At 36.7% G+C, this 22,323-nt stretch overlaps 1 protein-coding gene across 2 annotated transcripts in view; it reads left to right on the top strand.

The window, feature by feature from the left end:
* The window catches only part of ATP6V1A (ATPase H+ transporting V1 subunit A), a 64,819-nt gene extending 47,497 nt beyond the window's left edge, over window positions 1–17,322 (top strand). For both annotated transcript variants that reach the window (XM_041744205.1, XM_041744213.1), the window contains exons 9-15: window positions 1,675–1,797; window positions 1,891–2,005; window positions 2,619–2,682; window positions 4,134–4,337; window positions 10,398–10,492; window positions 11,949–12,120; window positions 15,000–17,322. In XM_041744205.1, the coding sequence (XP_041600139.1) occupies window positions 1,675–1,797; window positions 1,891–2,005; window positions 2,619–2,682; window positions 4,134–4,337; window positions 10,398–10,492; window positions 11,949–12,120; window positions 15,000–15,092 (866 nt within the window). In that variant the 3' untranslated portion in view covers window positions 15,093–17,322. The remainder of the gene's footprint in view (window positions 1–1,674; window positions 1,798–1,890; window positions 2,006–2,618; window positions 2,683–4,133; window positions 4,338–10,397; window positions 10,493–11,948; window positions 12,121–14,999) is intronic.
* The last annotated feature ends 5,001 nt before the right edge of the window (window positions 17,323–22,323 follow it).

The raw sequence follows: 22,323 nt of genomic DNA, 5'->3' as shown, positions 1-22,323 counted from the left end.
GCCCTTTGAAATTGGTCTTTTATCTGTCATAAGTTGCCAGTGTTTTCCTAGTTTGTTCATCTTTTGATTTTGTCTGAGGTGTTTTTGTTTTTATTTTTTTTAACTGGTAGGCACTGATATTGTTAGGTCTGTGGAACTCCTTTGAAGCTTACTCATGTGTATCCGTCTCTTCCACCATGTCCTTCTAATACACAAGCATTAATGAACATCACAGAGACTGAAAATGCAGCCATGCTTGTGTAGAAGAGGACCTGATCCTATCATCAGATTGAAAAGTGTCATGACAAATGTGTTTTTTTAAGCCTTAATAATAATAAGTGATATTTTTTGAAGACTTTGTTTATGGAATCATTTTTTAGAAGCCACAGATACCAGTATTTCTTATTCTGAAAGATGTAATGGGATAAATAGTAAAGTGCTGAAGTTTTGAGCACTGTTTAGTTTTACTTATATGAACCTCTGTTTCTTTACTGGTAAAATAAAAAATGTGTTAGATTCTGGGACTCTTACAACATAGTAACAACTATGATTTTCTAATATCTTAGAGTTGCATAGTACTTTGTACTTTTCAAAGGACATTTATATATATCATTTCATCTGATATGTACAGGTAGACAGAACAAGAGTTACACACTGGGAAATGAAGCTAGTTTGCTGAGGTTAATGTCAGAATAGGAAATAGAACCCAGGACTTCTTTTTGTATATTAGTTTCTTCTGTGTGGTTTATCATAAGTGATTCTGATTTATCAGAACCTGATATGCACAGCAGAATAATCTGGATAATTATAAGATATTACTCAGGTTAATGAAGTTTGTTACTTTTGAAAAGTAACCAAATAGGCTAATTAGTTGGGAGTTTTTAGTATATGTATGTGTGATATGTAGATAAAAGCTCCAGTGGAGGGGATCCCTGGGTGGCGTAGGGGATCCCTGGATGGCGCAGTGGTTTGGTGCCTGCCTTTGGCCCAGGGCACGATCCTGGAGACCCGGGATCGAATCCCACATCCGGCTCTCGGTGCATGGAGCCTCCTTCTCCCTCTGCCTATGTCTCTGCCTCTCTTTCTCTCTCTCTCTCTCTGTGACTATCATTAAAAAAAAACAAAAACAAAAAAACCTCCAGTGGAAATTAATTTCAGACTTAATTTTCTAAGCAAAGAATAGGGAAAATATCTTTTCTTACTTTTTAAAATCTATATTATATTAGAATAGGCTATGGCTATAAATAAATCCAAACTTGTCATTGCTCAATAGTAGATTTTTTTTTTAAGAGGTCAGGGGACACTTTTTTTTATTGTCAGTCTGGGCTGGGACCCAAGCTGAAAAGTGCTCTTCTATTTTCAGCTCATGACTCCCAGGACTCCTGGGAGTCCTCTTTATCTCAGTAAGCCAAAAGGAATAAAAAGCATGGAAGGATGTGTGGCTTGCCTAATGATGGAACTCATTACTTTGACTTTCATTTGATCGGCTAGAAGTCAGTTACATGGTCATCTAATAGTAAGGAGGCCAGGAAACATAATTCAGCTGTGTGCACAAAAAAAAAAGGGAGAACAGATTTTGGTGAACAGCTAGCAGTCTACCTCATGTACCTATTCCTTTAAAGTTTTCGTAGGAGGGGTGACAAAGTCAAGATTCTACATTGTAGAATTTTAACTTGTGATATCTTCCCAATTTAGGAATTACGCTGTCAGAATATTTCCGTGACATGGGTTATCACGTCAGTATGATGGCTGACTCTACCTCTAGATGGGCAGAGGCCCTTAGAGAAATCTCTGGTCGCTTAGCTGAAATGCCTGCAGGTGAGTTTTTGTATTGCTTATCATGTAAGAAGGTTGATAGTATTTTTAGGACTGGCTTAGAACCTCTCTTAAATTTCTTTTTGTTTTTTTCAGATAGTGGATATCCTGCATATCTTGGTGCCCGTCTGGCCTCTTTCTATGAGCGAGCAGGCAGGGTAAAATGTCTTGGAAATCCTGAAAGAGAAGGAAGTGTCAGCATTGTAGGAGCGTAAGCACATAAACTGTTTCCTTTTCAAAATAAAAATTAAAAGTCATTTATTTTAAAGAGAAAAAATTTAGTTTCCTCTGAGGGTAGTGGTTCTTAACCAAGATTGGACTCCAGGGTCATTCAAAGAGCTCTTTACAATGTAATTGTGTAGGTTTTTTCTGCATATTATGGTTATTTAGCTTCACTGGTTTATTATATTTAAGTCACAATATCTTAAGAATAACCTAGAAAATTATAGACATTAAGATAAAGTTATATCATGGTAAAAACACAGTAAAGATCCATGATCACTACATAAAGCCCCTTTGTTCTTAGAGCTTTTTCTTCCTTCCTGTTTCATCTTTTGATTAGAATCACGAAACTGATTCTCTCATTTCTCATACTAGAAGGCATTTTGTAGTTACTGTTGTTATTTGCAACTTAGGACTTATTTTTATCAGTATTTGTTCTGTAAGTTTTTCTTATTTCTAAAGTTTAGTTCTGAAGTTCTAAAAGTTAGTTCTAAAGTTAACATTAAAATAATATTAAAATATTGACTCTCAAACAATTTTTTTTTCATATACCCGTTACTTGAACTTTCTAATGATTTTTTTTTTTTTCCTTTTAAATTTAGAGTCTCTCCGCCTGGTGGTGATTTTTCTGATCCGGTTACGTCTGCTACTCTTGGTATTGTTCAGGTATATCTTTTCCTAGCGTAGTCAACTTCTGAGCTTTCCCTCCCTGCTTCTTCTCTAATGTTATCTAAATCATCGTGAAGTATTTAATTTATTCACTAAAGAGTAAGCAGTAGGAAAATTTGTTTTAGGAATATTCTTGTCATTGAGAGCTTAGCTCTTTGTGTAAGATTTAGAACAAACCTAATTTCTGTAAGTGGAAAATACATCAGGAATAGCAAAGTTTTATTAGTGTTAGAATAATACTACCCTTTAGGTGAGAGTAGCCCCTAGTTGCAAAAACAAATAGGCCTAAAGATGCATAATGGCAAAAACTCAGTAGAAGTTTCTTTTTTCTCGTAGTATGGTCTAAAGCAGATGATTGTGTCAGAGGGCAGCTTTTTTCCACTAATAATTCAGAGACCAGGGTTCCTTCCAGCTTGGGGCTCCACAGTCACTTAGCCTGGTAACTGTCTGTGTCTGGCTAGCCTGAGGGAAACTGTGGAGAAGGCACACCCAGTCTGAACTCTTGGCTCAGATGCAGTCACCCCACTCACTCTGTTGGCCACACCCAGATGAAAGCAAAACTGCAAAATGGAGTTTCTGCCTACACAGCTGCTTCCCAGCCTCAAGGCATGAGTTGTAGTGGATAGCTTATCAACTGGTCATCAGAAGAAGCCTAAATGAAGGATATGCAAATTAGGGCTATAGTAAAGAAAATAAACGTTGATATATTCATATAACTCTCACATTTTGAGTTTAAATTGCAGAGAAAGGGGGAGCAAAGTTAAGAATGTATAAAATATATGTGAACATTTGGCCTCAGAAAAATGACTGTTAAGATCCTATTGGATTGGCCCTTAAGGAATTGAATTTAGTCAGAATGTTTCATGATGTATGACCAAAGTGAAGAATCCATTCTATCTCAGTAAGCATTTTCTGATCCTCTGTTTATATTGCAACATAATAAATCTTCAGCAGAGCCCATTAATTTTCTTCTTACTATCAGATTTACCACACTATTAAGGAAATTCAGATACAGTTTGAATTTGATTTATAGATAGTATCCATCCTGAAATTAAAAGGAATATATTTTTTATTATTTTCAGTTTTATTCTATTTCAATTATATGTGGGATATACTAAAAAGATTGATAATTTGACCCAAAAATTACAGAATTGTATACATAGGACAAACAAATATACTTCAATTTTGGGACTCCCGGGTGGCTCAGCAGTTGAACGTCTGTCTGCCTTTGGCTCAGGGCATGATCCCGGAGTCTCAGGATTGAGTCCCATATCAGGCTCCTCCCTGCATGGAGCATGCTTCTCTCTCTGCCTGTGTCTCTGCCCGCCCCCTCTCTCTATGTGTTTCTCATGAATAAATAAAATCTTAAAAAAGAAAAACAAAACTTTTTTTACTGCTTTTTATTTAAGAAAAAATCATTGTATATGTTTGTTTTCTTTTTAAATCAGGTGTTTTGGGGCTTAGATAAGAAACTAGCTCAACGTAAGCATTTCCCCTCTGTCAACTGGCTAATCAGCTATAGCAAGTACACGCGTGCTTTGGATGAGTACTATGACAAACACTTCACAGAATTTGTTCCTCTGAGGACCAAAGCTAAGGAGATTCTGCAGGAAGAAGAAGATCTGGCAGAAATTGTACAACTTGTGGGAAAGGTGAGTGGTTAAGTCCCATTGAGGACAGATCTGTCAGTTATGCTGGTATGTTGTAAGGACAGATAGAACCTTGGACGTGCAGATTCTTGCCTAGCAAAATAAGTACTTATTAAATATTTTTTGAACTAAAGAAGTTTAGCTTATCTTTTATTCAGCAGATATTTGAGGGTCCTATTTATGTTCTAAAGTTGGAAAGATGATTATTGTTTTGATTATTGTTGAGTAACAAACCACTCCTAATATTTAGTGGTTTGAGTAGTGTTTTACTGCTTCTACTTTTGGGTTTGATGGACTGTTGGAATTCTTGGCTCAGGCCCTTCATACAGTTGCAGTCATCTGGTGGCTGGGGTCATCTGAAATTTTCTTCCCTCATATGTTTAGTGCCTGGGCTAAGATGATTAGAACAGCTAGGCCTTGGCTGGGCATTTCTCTCTCTATGTAGTGTCTCCATGTAGCAGTGTAGGGCTCTCAGAGTGTTTAAAGAGAAATGGAAACCAACAGCCTCTTAAGCCTGGGCCCCAAAACTAGTATATCACTTCTATCTTATATTCTGATCAAAGCAGCCCCAGAGCTTGCCCAGATTCCAGAAGAGGGGCTTGTACTTCAAAATGGTCAATCAAAAGGACTAACTAAATTGTTAGGACCTTTATATTCTTTTTGATCCTTTGTAGCACTTTGCATGGTCCCAGTTATATTGTAGATGAGAAAGAAACACTTGATTTATTTTTATTTCTTGAAATAAAATATACCCATCACCAACCAAATTAGAGGTGGCATGGTTTAGATCTATTATATTTTTTCAGGAGCACTGGGGCTAAAAATCAGAAAGGTTGGATGCCAGTTTCTTTAATAATTAGCTGTGTGACCTTAAACAAGTGACTTACATTCTTGTGTCTGTGTCTTGATGTTTCACAGGAGGATGGTGTTATTAGATTTAACCAGAGTACATTCCAAAACCAAATGACTTCTCAACTAGTATTCAGTGGCTAGTCAGGACCTCAGAGTTCTTGATCTGGTTCTGTTCTTTTTATTATATCTTATAAAGTCACCTCTTAATTCTTTTTTTTTTTAATTTATTCATGAGAGAGACAGAGAGAGAGGCAGAGACAGGCAGAGGGAGAAGGAGGCTCTCTGTGGGGAGCCCTATGTGAGACTCGATTCCAGGACTCCGGAACCACGCCCTGAGCCAAAGGCAGAGATGCTCAACCACTGAGCCACCCAGGCATTCCACCTCTTAAATTCTTTTTCCATAAATTATAGTATTATTAGATTGCTAGCACATGTTAAATACTCATTTTCTATAAATGAGTACTGTGGCCCTATTTAAGAGAAACTAGGAACAGAAGATCTCCAGAACCAGACAAAGACAATATAAGACTAAAAGATCTCAGGCTAATTTGGTTTATGAATGTAGGTATCAAAATCCTAAATGAAACGCTACTATTTACTAGATTCTGCAGGGTATTAAAAAGAATAAAATATCATGAGCAAGTAAAGTTTATCTCAGGAATGCAAATATGATTCAACACTGAAAATCAATTATTGTAACTCACCAGTGTAATGTAATGGGAAAAGGATATCTGAACTAATATGGAAGAAGTATTTGAAGTTCATCATTTATTTACAGTTTTGTTTTGTTTTTTTTTCTCTTTCGAGAGAGAGAGAAAGAGAACAAGAGTTAGTGGGAGGTAGGTAGGGCAGGGGGCAGAAGGAAAGGGAGAGAATCCCAACCAAGCAGGCTCCATGGTCAGTGAGGACCCCAATGCAGGGCTCAGTTCCACAACCCTGAGATCATGACCCAAGCTGAAATCAAGAGTCCCGACACTTAACCAACTGAGCCAGGTGCCCCACTTATTTATAGTTTTGAAAATCTCTTAGCAAACATGGAATAGAAAGGAACTTCCTTAATTTGTTAAAAGTAACTTACTAAAACCTAGGGAAGGCATTTTACTTAGTGGAGAATGTTCTGATCGTTCTGTTTACAAATCAGAATGCCTACTATCACTGCTTGTGTTCAGTAATATCAGGGGGACTAACCAATGATATAAGAAAAGAAAGAGATTAAAATACCATTATTTGTAGATAATGTGTTCATATGACAAGAAAAATAACAACAGAGAAACAATTTGAACTAATAAGGGGGTTCTAGATTTAAGATAAACGTAAAAAAATCAAGAGAATTTTTCTGTATTTGCAATACCTGTTAGAAAATAAAAATAGAGTGTCCACAATGGTAACAAAAGCTAGACTGTAGGAATAATTTAAAAAATATATATTGGGATCCCTGGGTGGCGCAGCGGTTTGGTGCCTGCCTTTGGCCCAGGACGCGATTCTGGAGACCCAGGATCGAATCTCACGTTGGGCTCCCGGTGCATGGATCCTGCTTCTCCCTCTGCCTGTGTCTCTGCCTCTCTCTCTCTCTCTCTCTCTCTCTGTGTGACTCATAAATAAATTAAAATCAAAAAATAAAATAAAAAAATACATATATATATATTATTTTTTGGGCACTCGGGTGGCTCAGTCAGTTAAGTCTCTGACTCTTTATTTTGGCTCAGGTCATGATCTCAGGGTCATGAGGTCAAGCCCTGCGTCGGGCTCTGCGCTGGGCACAGAGCCTGCCTAAGATTCTTCCTCTTCCTTTCTTTCTGCCACCTACCACCCACACACACACACTTTTTACAACTTTCTCTCTTAAAAATAAATTATTTCTTCTATGGAAAACATTTTAAAACTAATAAATGAAACAAAATCTGAAAACAGACAATCCAGGCTCTTACAGCACTTAAGTCTATAATTTTGATGTGATGTCAATCCAGTTTCCAGTTGCAGCTTCTGAACAAATTAGTAATGCTTCAAAAATTCATTTGCTGTCACAAAGAATTAAGCCTTTAAAAAAGAATAGTAAAAAGGGAGCTTTTACTCTTTTGGATATCAATATAAAACCACTGTAATAAAAATGTGTTATTGATGAAATAAATAGATCAGTAAAACAAAGCAGAAATGTACTCATGTACATATAGACCTTTCACATTGCAAAGATAGTATCACGGTTCAAGTGAGGGGAGGATGGATTGGATTGTTTTAGTCAGTGATGATGGAAAACTATTTACTGTGGCGCCTGGGTGGCTTAGTTGGTTAAGCATCTGCCTTCAGCTCCAGTCATGATATCGGGGTCCTGGGATGGAGCCCTGCATCAGGCTCCCTGCTTGGCAGGGAGTCTGCTTCTCCCTTTGCCTCTGCCCCTGCTCATGCTCTCTCTCCCTCTCTCTCTCAAATAAATAAAGTCTTTAAAGAAAAGAAAAAAAAAACTGTTTACTACTTGGGAAAAAATGAAAATGCATTATTATCTAATTCCACACAAAAATAGACTCCAGATTAACAATTTAAGTGTGAAAGATATGACTTTCAAGTTAATAGAAAACAAATGTTAAGATGATGTCTTTGTGATCTGGTTGAAAAAAGGACTTTATAAACAAACCCTCATATGCACCAACAATAAAACCAACAAAAAAAGGTTTTGATTACGTCAAAAGCAAAGATTTTGTTTTGTTCAGCAAAGGCCTACTGTGTATAGAGGTAACAAAACAGATGACTGGGAGGGAGTTTGTAACATCTAAAAGTGGTAAACTGATATCGAACAGGTACAGAGAACTGTAAGTTAACAAGAATACTGGAACTCCAACAGACATATGGGCAAAGGAAGGATCAGGAAAGATTATAGAAGAGGAAACACAAAAGATTAACAAGCCTGTGGAGAAAGGCTCAAACAGTAACGAGATATCATGTTATACCAGTTAAAATGGCAAATATCAGAAAGCTGGATAATGCCAAGTCACGTGAGGATAGAGGAACCGTGTACTCTGAGTAGGAGTGTCTGTCATCTGGTGCTGGCATTGTGGATAGCAGTGTCAGAACTTGCTTGTATACCCTCAGACTTAGTGGCTCTGTTACCGGATATTTATCTCAAAAGAAATTCCCAAACAGGTCCTTAACTGGACATGCTTGTGGTGGCAGGGAGGAAATCTCAGTACCCGTTACTGGGTGCAAAGATGAAAAATAAAAATAAGGAAGTTGTTGGGGTGTCTGACTGGCTCAGTCAGTTGGGCATCTGACTCAATGTCAACTGGGGTCATGATCTCAGTATCGTGGGATCCAGTCCTGCGTCGGGCTCCATGCTGGTTGTAGAGTCTGCTTAGAATTGTCTCTTTCCCTCTGCCCCTCCCTGTCCCTCAGTGCTGTCTCTACAAAAAAAAAAAAAAAAAAAAAGAGAGAGAGAGAGAGAAGTTGCATACCATGGAGAATGAGGTATGCAAGACCTGGAAGCCAACTGTGGCTCACGGCAACATGCATGGATCTGAAAAAGTGCCAAAGACGCAAATATGACTGCCTTACATAGTTTAGAATACTAATACAAAATAAAATACACATTTCACATCAATCTATGCACATAAAAGGATACACACAGAACACATTTTAATACCTAACTATGGTTGAAGAGGGGATTAGAGAGAAGAGAGATTTTAAAAACATGAAAAGGAAGATCTGATCCTTACCTCTAAGAAGCTTAGTTGCAGAGAAATGACAAAAGACTGCAGTTAACTTACTGAGCCTATGCCTTTGCCATAATTTCCTTTTTTTTTTTTTTAAGATTTTATTTATTCATGAGACAGACACGCACAGAGGCAGAGACATAGGCAGAGGGAAAATCAGGATCCCAGCAGGGGGCCTGATGGAGAACTCAATCCCAGGACACTGGGATCACAACCTGAGCTGAAGGCTGATGCCCAACCACTGAACCATCCAGGAGCCCCTTTGCCATGATTTCCAACAAATCTTTACCTGTTAGGCTGATTAGGGTGATTGCCAAAGTTAAAGCTTTTGAGACAGTGATTTTTTTTTTAAAGATTTATTTATTTATTCATGAGAGATACACAGAGAGAGAGGCAGAGACACAGGCAGAGGGAGAAGCAAGCTTCATGCCGGGAGCCCGATGCAGGACTTGATCCCGGGACTCCAGGATCGCGCCCTGGGCCGAAGGCAGGCACCAAACTGCTGAGCCACCCAGGGATCCCCGAGACAGTGATATTTAAAGAAGCTCTAACAGCAATTCCAATAAAGTACCACTCAGACATAGATAAGCGCATGCTTGCTATGCTTTACATTTACATAGTTTCTTCTTTTAAAAAATTTTATTTTTAAGTAATCTTTACCCCCAACATGGGCCTTGAACTCAACCTTGAGATCAAGAGTTGCACACTCCACTGCTAAACTAATCCAGCCAGGCACCCCATGCATGTACATAGTTCCAAACCGCATGTAATTTTTTTTTAATTAATTGCATATGGGATGCGTCACGGTTTGGGGTTGTTTTTTTTTTTAAACAAACTCAAGACTCAGAATTCAAATAGTTAAGCTAGCAAGACAGGATGTGAAGAAATTGTTTCAAAAAAAAACATTATTTGTTATATTCATGTTCATAATAGCATAGTATTCACAATGGCTAAGAGGTAGCAGCAATCCAGCTGTCTTTTGATTAATGAATGGATAAGGAAAATGCATGTATATGTATATGTGATGGGCTATTATCCAGTCTTAAAAAGAGAGGAAAATTCTAACACATGCTTTAACATGGATGAACCTTGAGGACATTTTGTCAGGTGATATAAAGCAATACCAAAAAGACAAATGCTATATGATTCCATCTGAATTAGTCACATTCATAGAAACAGAAAGTAGAATTGTGGTTACCAGGGTCTGGGAGAGGAGGAAAAGGAGAACTGCTATTTAATGGGTATAGAGTTTCAGATTTGCAAGAAGAACAATTAGAGAAATCTGTTGTGAATATACTAAGCACTACTGAACTACACTCAAAAAGGGTAAGATGAAAAACTTAGGTTGTATATTTTTACCACAATAAAAAAGTCAACAAGCAGTTATGAAGTGAATTTGTTAATGATAGATGATTGTGTGTTGATTATATAGTTTTTGCCTGCTCAATTGATTGCAATCACTGGTCCCACATTATAGAAGTTGATTTCTAAAAATATTTTTTTCTTCTAGGCTTCTCTAGCAGAAACAGATAAAATCACTCTGGAAGTAGCAAAACTTATCAAAGATGATTTCTTACAACAAAATGGATATACTCCTTATGACAGGTGACCTATCTTGATTTTCTTTTTTTGTTTGAGGATTTTCTGTTGAGTTTTGAAGAAAAAGCTGCCTCCTTTTTTTTTTCTCAGACACAACTCTGACTCAATATATAGGTTTATTTTGTATGTTCATAGCAAACATCTAACTATCTGTCTCCCTATCTTGATTTTGCTCATTTGTACAGGGATGACTGTATTGTCACTCATTATCCAGCCATCTTTAATTAGATTGTGGCATAGTGTGTGGAGCCCGGGGATCATTGCCTCCTTCAGATGCCTTTCTCACTACCTGTTAAAACTGCCCATGCCTCTTCTACTCTTTTCCTAAGTAATTATGTCCTACTTTCCTGTTGCACTTCCCAATAGTCCTAGTATCTTTCTTTCCACTGTAGTCTCTGTTAGACGTCCCACTTGTGTCTACTACTGCTGTGGTTTATTTAGAGCCTCCGTTTCTTTTAAACTTCATTAATTTGAGCCCTTTCATTGTAGGCTAGCTTTTCTCCCTCAAATCATATTTGGATTGAAGAGGGAACTGAACAAATAGGAAGATTACTAGAATGTAGGACAAGCAGAAAATAGGACAATATAATCAGTAAGCCTCAAAAATCTCTATCAGGGGGCACCTGGGTGGCTCAGCAGTTAAGCATCTGCTTTCCACTCAGGTAATGATCCTGGAGTTCTGGGATCAAGCTTCTCCCTGTTTGCCTACTTGTACTCTCTCGTTCTGTCAAGAAAATAAATAAAAATCTTAAAAAAAAAATATCAGGAACTTAAGAAGCTCTGGCTACCCATACAAAGATAACTCAACCAGGGGAAAATTCTTTGGAAAGTGAAGTACAGAATGTGCATGAAATTGTGTATGCAAGTGTATTTAAATGTGTCAGAAAGTTAGTAAGCATGCATGTGATCCAAGTTGAATATTAACTTTTGTGTCCTCATTGTTAAAAGGTATGGGTAAAATGAAAACGAACTCATTAGTGGAGGGACTGCTCTTCACTTTAGGAAAAGGCAGTTTTCTGTTTTTCTATTACTCATTAAACCTTAACCCCACTTCACAGGGAGTCTTTGGAACTCAGTTATTTTACCATTTGGGTTATTACTCCTTTAACTGCACCGTACAGGAACAGACCCTCAGAGAGTTGTTAGATTATAGCAGTATTGTTTGATTGTTCTTCCTCTGATTATTTTACTAGATAAAAATAAATATCACTCTTAAAGTACATAAACAAATATCTCTCCATCTATCTGTCCACTCCATATTCCATCTCTGCCCAGAAACTCTGGTTAAATCTTTGTTAGTCTTTTCCACTTTTTTTTCCCATTCATTATTATCATCCAATAAATCTAAGTAGTCTGCATATTTATATAAAGAAGCTGATGCTCTGATATTTTATAGATGGAAGTATGAACCTGGTTTGGATTTTATTTTTATTAATTATTTTGGTTTTCATTTATACCCTAGGTTCTGTCCATTCTACAAGACAGTCGGGATGCTGTCCAACATGATTGCATTTTATGATATGGCCCGTAGAGCTGTTGAAACCACTGCACAGAGTGACAATAAAATCACATGGTCCATTATCCGTGAGCACATGGGGGAGATCCTCTATAAACTTTCCTCCATGAAATTCAAGGTATGTTTTGTTCCTATTTAACATTTTTACTGGGAAATATTCCTTTTTATTTTTTTTAACTCTTTACCGACAGTGTATTTATTCACAAACCTGGTGTGTGGAACTTGGGTTTATCATTTTCACACATGCTCAGGTTATGTAAAATCAGAGCAGACCACAAATTTATGTTCAAATAGAGTTCTGGAGATAAAAATTATAGTATGTCATGTCTAAAATAAATGCTGACGTGTTTTCCCTTTTGTCTTAACTGCCAGGCAATTTAGAGCTAAAATCATGGCTGAGCAGCAATTACTTTTCCTCACGTACCTATTACCATCTTACCTCCATGCTCATCTGAAATGACTGCTTCGGTTTACTTCTGAGTATCCTATTACACATCATATTTTTCCCCCTATTACACATCATTTCTAACTTTTAGGTGGATTCTCTCTCTCTTTTTCTTTTTTTTAAGTATACAACATATAGATAATTTAATGAAATCATCAGTAGAAACTCCAACATGTAAGATTTTTTAAAAAATATTTGGTCAGTTGGGTTGTATTTAATTATTTCAAAGTCATGACATCCAAGTATATTTACCAATCACCTAATGAGAAAATGAGAAGGATTCTCTGCATGTATATGTAGTGTTTGTTTACACTATAGGGTGAAAGTAAATCTGTAAAAATAGACACTCACTGTATCAAGAATTTTAAAATATTCACACTCTTTGAGTCCTGTCATTCCAATTCAAAACATACAGCCCAAGGAAATGATTAGAGATTTTTTTTAGTTGAAGTATAGTTGGCACACAATAATCAGAGATTTTTGATATGAATATATGTAAAAGATTATTTATTAAACTTCTTAAATGTCATTCAGGAGTGAAAGTCAACAGCACATTATGGCATGTATTTTAGCAAGAATATTATGAAGACATTAATAGTGTTTTTTCAAAGAAAAATCCAAAGATATGGGGATATCAGATATCTGAAAAAATCAGGTTGCAAAAAAACTCCTTATGTAACTTGATCCAAATTTTAGTTTTAAAAATTATACATTCATTTGGATAAAGAAAGTGATGTACACATACAGTGGAGTATTACTCAACCATATAAAAGAACGAAATCTTGCCACTTGCAGCATGTATGGATCTAGAGAATATAATGTTTAGTGAAATAAGTTAGATGAAGGCAAATACCATATGGTTTCACTCATGTGGAATTTAAGAAACAAAACAAATGAGCAAGGGAAAAAGAGACAAACCAAAAAAACAGACTCTTATAGAGAACAAACTGGTAGTTGCCAGAGTGGAGATGGCTGGGGGGATGGGTAAAATAGGTGAGGGGGACTGGGGCACCTGGGCGGTTCAGTCGGGTAAGTGTCTGATTCTTGATTTCAGGTCAGGTCATGGTCTCAGGGTCGTTAGATCAAGCCCACATTGGGCTCTGCACTGAGCATGGAATCTGCTTGAGATTCTCTCACTTCTTCTGCCCCTCCCCCTGCTTGTGCTCTCTAAATAAATAAATAAATAAACAAACAAACAAACAAACAAACAAATAAATAAAATCTGTTTTTAAAAGATAGTCCACTGTTATGATGAACACTGAGTAATGTATAGAATTGTTGAATCACTATATTGCACTTAAAACTTATGCAATACTGTGTATTAATCATACTGAAATAAAAACTTATACAATACTGTGTATTAATCATACTGAAATAAAAATTTTAAAGTTTTTTTTTTTTTTTTTTTTTTTTTTTTAATTTTAGAGAGAGAGAGCAAGAGCACAAGCAGGCAAGGGGCAGAGGGAGAGACTCCTCAAGCAGTCTCCTTGCTGAATGTGAAGCCAGGCACAGGGCTCTATCCCAGGACCCTTGAGATCATGACTTGAGCCAAAATCAGGAGTCAGCTGCTTAACTGACTGAGCCACCCAGGCGCCCTTCAGTCTTTCATGTTTTGGGGTTTTTTTAAGATTTTATTTATTTATTCATGAGAGAGACAGAGAGAGAGGCAGAGACATAGGCAGAGGGTGAAGCAGGCTCCGTGCAAGGAGCCCGACATGGGACTTGATCCCAGGACTCCAGGATCACGCCCTGGGCTGCAGGCGCTAAACCGCTGAGCCACCGGGGATCCGAGTCTTTTATGTTATTAAATATTCTTCTGTAGTATTATTTTGTGGCTGGGGAGTCATATTTTTCTATTATTAAGTATTTAGGAAATTTCCAGCTATTGGTATGGACAGCTTGGTTTATGTAGTTGGTTTTGTGTATTTTCCTATTATAGGTTCCCAGAAGTAGAATGAATGATTGGGTTAGAGAGCTTCAATATTTTAAAGCCTCTTTTACACATACTACTCAAGATGTTTTCCATAGGAATTTAAAATGTGATGCATTTTAAGATTATTTTAGAAATTTTACTTCCCTGTACCAGTGTGATACCGTGAGACCTTGAACAGTAATTGTGTTTTGACTAAACGAATTCCAACTATTGTGTACGTGCGGTAGCATGCATCGAGTGTGTGATACTGTGTAATTTCCCCATCTTTTGCATATTGTTGAGGATAAATCCATTGGTCATTGAATACAGTTAGCAGGCCAATTACAAAACCAAAATTTTGTCTTTTTAAAAAATTGTTTTGTTTAAATGCAATTTAATTGACATAGAGTATATTATTAGTTTCAGGGGGAATCAAAACTTTGTGTCTTTCTTAGGTTGGAGTACTCTTCCTTGTGTACATTTCTACCCTTAAAGGAAAATAAGAGTAATTTTGATTCCTGCCTGCGATTTGCCAGTGTACCTCACTAATACTCAAAATATGTTAAATATAAGTAACTTACTACCTATCTTGAACATTATTTTCCAAAGGTAAATTGAATTCTGTAATGTCTTTTTTCAGGATCCAGTGAAAGACGGTGAGGCAAAGATCAAAGCCGACTATGCACAACTTCTTGAAGATATGCAGAACGCATTTCGTAGCCTTGAAGATTAGAACTGTGATTTTTTTTTTTCCTTCCTTTCTTCGGCAGGCTCTCACATGTGTATATTTTCCTAAATTTCTCATCTCCAAACCCTTGCTTCTTTACTGTGCAGCTTTGAGACTAGTGCCTATGTGTGTTCTCACTTGTTTCCCTGTTTATCTGGTAGGTCTTCTATGAAACAAACATTCCTTTGTTCCAGTGTTTGAAGGACCTCCGTGATCCTTTCTCCGAAGTGGTGAATGTAGTAAATATGATATATAATGGCTACACTACTGTAAACTTATCTGTGGGGTGACATCCCTCTTTGTCCTAGGTTTGCCCTTTCCTCATCTCCATTAAATTGTAAACAGGACTACTGCATGTACTCTCTTTGCAATAGATTTGGAATGGAAGGCCAGATTTCTATACATTTTGACAGGTACTTTGTGAAATGACTCAATATCTATGTGGTAAGGTTTATAATTGCTTTTTTAAAAACATGAATGATTAATGTTCCAATTATGCATTGCTTCCCCCAGTGTAAATCAGGAATGTTTATAGGAAACTGTTGAGAACTCTACTGTTTTTAAAACAGGCATTTGTGGGACTCAGCACAGTGTATGAAATCACTACCCTCTAAAAAAGTGGAAAAGGAGCCAGGTGGTCAAACTTAAACATCATCTTGTTAAAGCATATTTTATTTCAGTATGAAAAATTCAGTATCAAGGATTATACTACTACGTAACTAAGAAATTCTTTTTAAAAATTGCATTTAAAACAATCACTGGGAACTTGATCCACATCAGACCCTTTTCTTTTCCTCAAACACCTTAGAAGCCTGAGCTTCTAAGAATCATGTGGCAGTGTGATGGGCAGTGAAATGCCACAGAGAAGGTATTCAGTGTGGTTAAAGGCTGTTTGCACCATTAAGGACCCGCTGGACTGTAGTGATTCTTGGGGCCAGAGTGGCATTGCGTTTTTACAAGATAATGAATGATGTGTGTCATGTGTTTGCATGTTTCTCGGCTTATTGAACTTTTGAACAACCAGTTTACTGGCTCAAAAGATTTCTCAGAATATCTGTAGCAATAGCAGCATAACAGTTTCCATTCTGTTTAATAGGGATGAAATTAATTCTTAATATCTGCTGATGCCAGAATCTGGGTCATGTGATGAAAAGATAATTTCATCTTGTCTTTTAAGTATATGTTTTAAAATAATAATTTCTGTGTCTGTATAAGGCACACTGTGGAACAGCTCTGAGAGCAACAGTTTCTCATTAACTCTTTCTGACCAATAGTGCTGGCACCATTGCTTCCTCTTTGGGAAGAGGAAAGGGAATGTGAACAGGTCAAACAATCTCAAATACCCAAATGCAATAGCATAAATAAAGTATTTATTTTATGCCTCAGTATATTATTATTTAATTTTTAGGTAACATATTTCTTTTGGTCTGTTAAGGAAAGATGCCATGAGTAGAGAATTCAGCTCTAGTTTGTTTAAATCCTTTCAGATTGCATTTTTTTACAGTGGCTTGCTATTCAGGATAGATACTCTTCTATGCAGCTTTTTTTTTTTTTTTACCTTTCTGAATATTAGAAGATAAAAATTATGCAGTGATTTGTTGAGATATGGACTTAATGGTGCTGCTTTATCAGTTTGCTTCCAATGTGGCCTCCTACCCAGAGGCCCTAAGACCCATGGAAATGAAAAGGATTTCAAAAATGTTCTATTCCTACCTTAAACCTACCAGCAAACTAGGATTGTGATAGTAGTGAATGATAGGATGAAGAAAGTTTGACCAAGTTTGTTTTTTGTTGTTCTGAATTTGCAATGTAATTTCTACTCCCTTTTAAGAATGTTGATGTATGGATGTGAAGATGCTAGAGATAGAAGATGCTCTGATATTCATTATAAGTGTTCCTCCACCTGTATGTTGTAAAATTTCAAATTGGTCACTGATCATATTTGTTTGGTAAGAATGTGTTAAAATTACAACAATCTTTTAAAAAGATGATGCAGTTCTATATTTATTGTGCTATGCCTGGTCCTAGGTGGAGCCAGTTAAACAAGTTTCATATGTATTTTTCCAGTGTTAAATCTCACACATTGTACCCTTTGGAAATTTCCTTCCATCCTGAAGAATGAATAGAAGAGGCCATATATATTGCCTCCTTATCCTTGAGATTTCACTATCTTTATGTTAAAAGTTGTGTATAATTGTTAAAATCTATGAAAGAATAAAAAGTGGATTTAAATTAACATTTTTTCTTTGTGTGCGTGTGTTTGCTAGAAAACATGCCACCTATTTGTATTTTGACTTACTGTTTTCAGTATGAACTTTAAGATTTTTTGTTTTTCCCCTTTTTTTATAGATTGTTACTTAAGATCATGAAATCGAATTGGGGCCCTCACAATAAACTGCAAAAAGTCCTATAATCATATACTGGTATGATTTGGAAATGTAGTCTACAGAATCCCATATCATTCTGAGTATCATTAAATTGAAAAAATGAATAGTTTCTAAAAATGCACTTATAAATTAAAGGAATAGTAGTCATTCTATTTTTGACAAATGAACGAAAAGCCTTGCAATTCGTGATTTTGCAAGCCAGATCATTTAAGATCCAATGTTGCAACATGTTACTTAGGACATATTTTATTTCTTTAAATGTATTTTTAAGAACTTCAAGGGAGTAAAGTAGGAGTGTGAAATGAACCTCTCTATATTAGTATGTTACTATCAAGTGTCAAGTTTATTTAGAGAAATACTTAAAAATTCACAGAAAAGTTTATTCATTATACAATATTTGGGTAATTTTTAGTCCACTTGGTAATATCCCGATATCTTCGGGTTATCCTTTTGATGTATTGCTACAGTATAAGAGCACAAAGAAGGAAAGCAACTTTCTTAAGTGGACTGTGATAAAATGCCCCTGAAGTTGTTCTAGGGGCCTCCTCTTAGTTCGTGTTGCCCTAGAATTGACTCTGAGACAAATAGTTGAGTGCAGAGAGTTTATTTGGGATGTGATCTCGGGCACACACCAGGAGGGCAGTAAAGAATTCAGACAGAATGGAAGGAAGCCAATAAAAATTAATTATCAAAAAAGTTAACACTTTAGACTATTAAGCACAACGCTGCTCTGGAGTTTTGAGAACACCTAGCAATCTGCACCTCAGTTATCCCACCTGTGGTACAAGAGAAGTGGAGTACTTTCTGCAGCTCCTGGCAGTCATCCAGGGAAGGCTGTTCCCATAAAGACTGGGAAAGTCAATGCCCAGCACTTGCATAGAGGTAGATGGGGCACTGGTGGCCACAGAAAACCCAGCAGAGATTTGAGTGCAGGTAGTTGGGAGGTTAGGCTGGTGTCCAGTGAAATGGTGGTCATGGCCAAGGAGATTTAGGTGAGGCACTACTAGCAACTGCTTCTGGCTTCTTAAGAACCCTGGGGGGATAAAAATCAATTAGTAGCTGAAAAGCCATTGTTCCGCAAAATAAGGAAGCACCTTGTAAAAGAATCCCAGGCAACCTGATTCCAGAGAGCATACTCTTAATCACACTACATTCTGCCTCTGTATTTGAAAAGAGTTTTTTGAAGAGCTGTACTTTAATGAGGAAATAGTATACTTGTTATGGTTATAAATAAGCAGATGTGGGATTTAATACTCAAGAAAATCCACTTCTTAGATTAATGAGGATTTTGGTCATTCATTCCAACCTTCTCATTTATACAGAAGAGGAAATTAAAGTCCCGAGAGGTTAACTGATTTGCCCTATGTCACATTGCCACTTAATATCAGCCTTCAAGTCTCCTGCTTTCTAGTGTCTCTTTGTACTAAATCATACTGTATATCTTTTCCTTATGTATGTTTCTTTCGGAACCAGGAAGCTGGTTGAATAAATGTGATACAAAGATAAACCAGAAGAAAAGTAGGGAGAAATAACTGGCTGAACAAGGTAGTGTAGTCATAGACACTGTGATGACTCATTTTAAGAAGGAAAATGTGACTGAGAAACAATTTGAGCCAGAGTTTAGGGAGGTGAGTCCAGAAATAATTTTTATCAAAATTTTTTATCCAAGTTACAAGAAGTCATTAAAGTGTGGAGAACAAGAATATAAATAATGACAACTTAATTAAAGACTTGAATCCAGAATGCATAAAGAACTACAAGTCAAAAAAAGTATATATTACAGGGGCACCTGGGTTGCTCAGTGGTTGAGTATCTGCCTTTGGCTCAGGTCGTGACCCCACAGTCTTGGGATCAAGTCCTGCATTGGGCTTCCTGTGGGGATCCTGCTTCTCCCTCTGCCTGTGTCTCTGCCTCTCTGTGTCTCTCATGAATAAATAAAATCTTTTTTAAAAATTACAGATCTTAGTAAATAAATGGGTAAAAGACTTGAAAAGGCACCTCACAAAATGGCCCATTAATATATGAAAAAAGATGCTTAGCTTCTAGTCACCAGGGAGATGCAAATTAAAATTACAATGTGATACCATTTCATACACTAGAAGGACTAAAATGGAAAGAACAGGGTGCCAAGTGTTGGTCAGAACTGTCATACATGTGGGAATATAAATTTGTACAATCAGTGTGGGTAACTATTCTGGTAGCATCTACAAAGTTGAATTAGGAATACCTAATAACATAGGAGTCCCGGTCATGGGTCTATATGCAACAGAAATGAATACATGCATGTTCACCAAAAGACATGTATGTTCATAGAAGCACTATCTGTAATAGCCCCCAAATAAATGGAAGTTTGGAAGAATGGATAAGCAAATTGCGTGTTCACACAATAAAATAGTATGTAGACATGAGAGTTCATGCAACAACATGCATGAATCTCACAAATATAATATTTAGTTAAGCCAAACAATATATACTATGTGATACCATCTATATAGAATTCAAAACCATAAAACTAACATGCGGTGTTCAAAAGTCAGGATAGCAGTTACACATGGTAGGGAAGGGGATGTTACAATAGGAGAATAGATGGGGGAGTATTGAGGTGTTTATGCTCTGGTTCTTGTGGGTCCTACTTACACGGGTGTGTTCATTTTATAAAAATTCACACACATTCAAACACTTCTGTACATATGTCATACTTAATAAGTTTACCAAAGAAAAAGTCTTACATTGAAGGATTTTCTATTTATTTATTATTTAATAATTTTTAAAAAATAAAGTAGTTTTTCACTAGGAAATGTTTAATGGTGGTTTTGTTTTTTTTTAATGGTGGTTTTAAAATGCTTTTAAGTTCTACCTTATAATAAAATCATGTTTTTGTTTGATTTTTAAACTTGCACTTCTGTAGAAGTGATAGATTTGAACTTTTCAGTTCAAGAACTGTCAGTTCTCTTTGCAACCAGTAATTTACTTTGTCAAACAGGTGACCAGGATTTGGGGAATAGTTCGTTCTTAGAACAGTGAAGCTAATGAGACCACACAGACATAGAATGCTATAGCCAGTCACAAATAAGAAGGTACTCAGGTGTCTGTGAATGCATACCACAGGACTCCAAGCAGCAATGGATGACTATAAAAAGGTTTGATGTCTTAAATAAGTATATGTGTCTTAATTAGCTATTTTCTGAAACCTCTGAACATAAATATATGGGGCTGTATTTATAATATTCAGTCTCTAAATGGACTGAAATGAAATGTATTCTAGGGAAAGGGCATAGGAGTCAATTTAACAAGCATTCCAGGTAATTCTCACCATGGAGCAACTTTTATGAAACTGGTGTCTTTATTCGATGCTTAGACATGAAAGATAACAAAGGATACTTAAGTAGTCTTGGAATGTTAACTAGTTGTGCCACAATCTCAGAGTTAGAAAATTTGACTGAACCATGTGTCAAATTTAAGACATCCTTGTTACTGACCTTGAACACTGCTCTGCTGATTGACATGTATTCTAACTGATTTAGATTCAGAATGGTCTGACAGTAGGACAAAATATTCCAAAATCATGACCTTTGAACAGTAGTAATTGTTATGTGTATGGATTTCAAGTAGGATTGTTACTGTATTTATTGAATGGACCAGCAGTTTCTCTTCTACCCGTTTCTTTATAGGCAGGCGAACTCAAAAAGGAATCAAAATTCTGTGACATATTTGAATTTTGTCATATACAGGCTTGGTTTGTGAATATAATTATAAGAGTATAATTTAGCTCCATTTTTAAAAAACAGCATTTGTCACGGGATTCAAATTCTTTTTTAAAAAATCCATTAAGATGATTTTTTTAGTTTGATTTTGCAACCATCATCTGAATAGCTCTTGAAAACTTCCAAATAGCTAATGACATCCAGCATTTACTAGATGACTTAAAATTGCACTAAAAGTTTTGGATACCCTGTATAAAAGCCGAACTGCCTTCAATCACATGAAATCATATTCATGGCCTTTGTTTTTAAATTTCATGCTTTATTTTAAAGCCATCATGAAGACCTTTGACACCTGTCCTGAAAACACCATTTAGGACGGTATTTCCTCAAGCATGGTGTTGCAGGTTAGCTTCTCTGGAAACATGCTGAGACGGACGGAGATGGGGGTACACATTGTCCCTTTGAAATTGACCTTGAGAAAAGAAGGGGCAAAACAGGGTGTGCATAGTGGAAATCAAGATACCAAGCAGGCCTAACAAAGCCTTGGCCACTATTGTGAGGAAGCTCGGGAGCAAATATTGCCAATCAGAGTTGACAGGCATCTGGCTAAAGTGGCCAGCCTTTATTACTTCTCCTCCCTTGGACTCCAGGTTGAAGCTGTCCTGTGGGGACATGACCTCAGGAGAGGTGGCATCTGCAGACCAGACCTGGAAGGAGCTAATAGCAGCAGGCTGTCCGCTGAGCACTCCTGGCAGCTGGGCAACACATCATGTGTCTTTCCTCGAAGCGCAGCTCTGTGTCCATGAGATGGTTTGCAGAGAAGGACATGAGTAGTACACATTTTAAGGTATAGAGGCAAATGCTTAGTACTTCATATCCAAGATCTCAAGGATCTGCTTAGGGAGGAAGCCAAACGGTAAATGTTAAAAATGAGTTATTGCTACAGAAAAATATTAGGTATAGAAAGTTACAGACAATAATAAAACATGACAAAAATCGTAAAGGTACTCTCCGAAGCAGAAATTTGAGCCAACAGTGCCTGTAAGTTAAAAGTCAGACTGATTATTTTAGTGTCTATTAAAATGTAAGTGCTTGCCAAATACTTTTAAAGAGGACCTGTTGGTAAATGTTGGCTTGAAACTCCTC

The sequence above is a fragment of the Vulpes lagopus genome, chromosome 1 (assembly GCF_018345385.1).
Source record: "Vulpes lagopus strain Blue_001 chromosome 1, ASM1834538v1, whole genome shotgun sequence".
NCBI lineage: Eukaryota > Metazoa > Chordata > Mammalia > Carnivora > Canidae > Vulpes > Vulpes lagopus.
The sequence above is the reverse complement of the archived record's forward strand: the minus strand, read 5'-3'. Positions and strand labels throughout refer to the sequence as shown.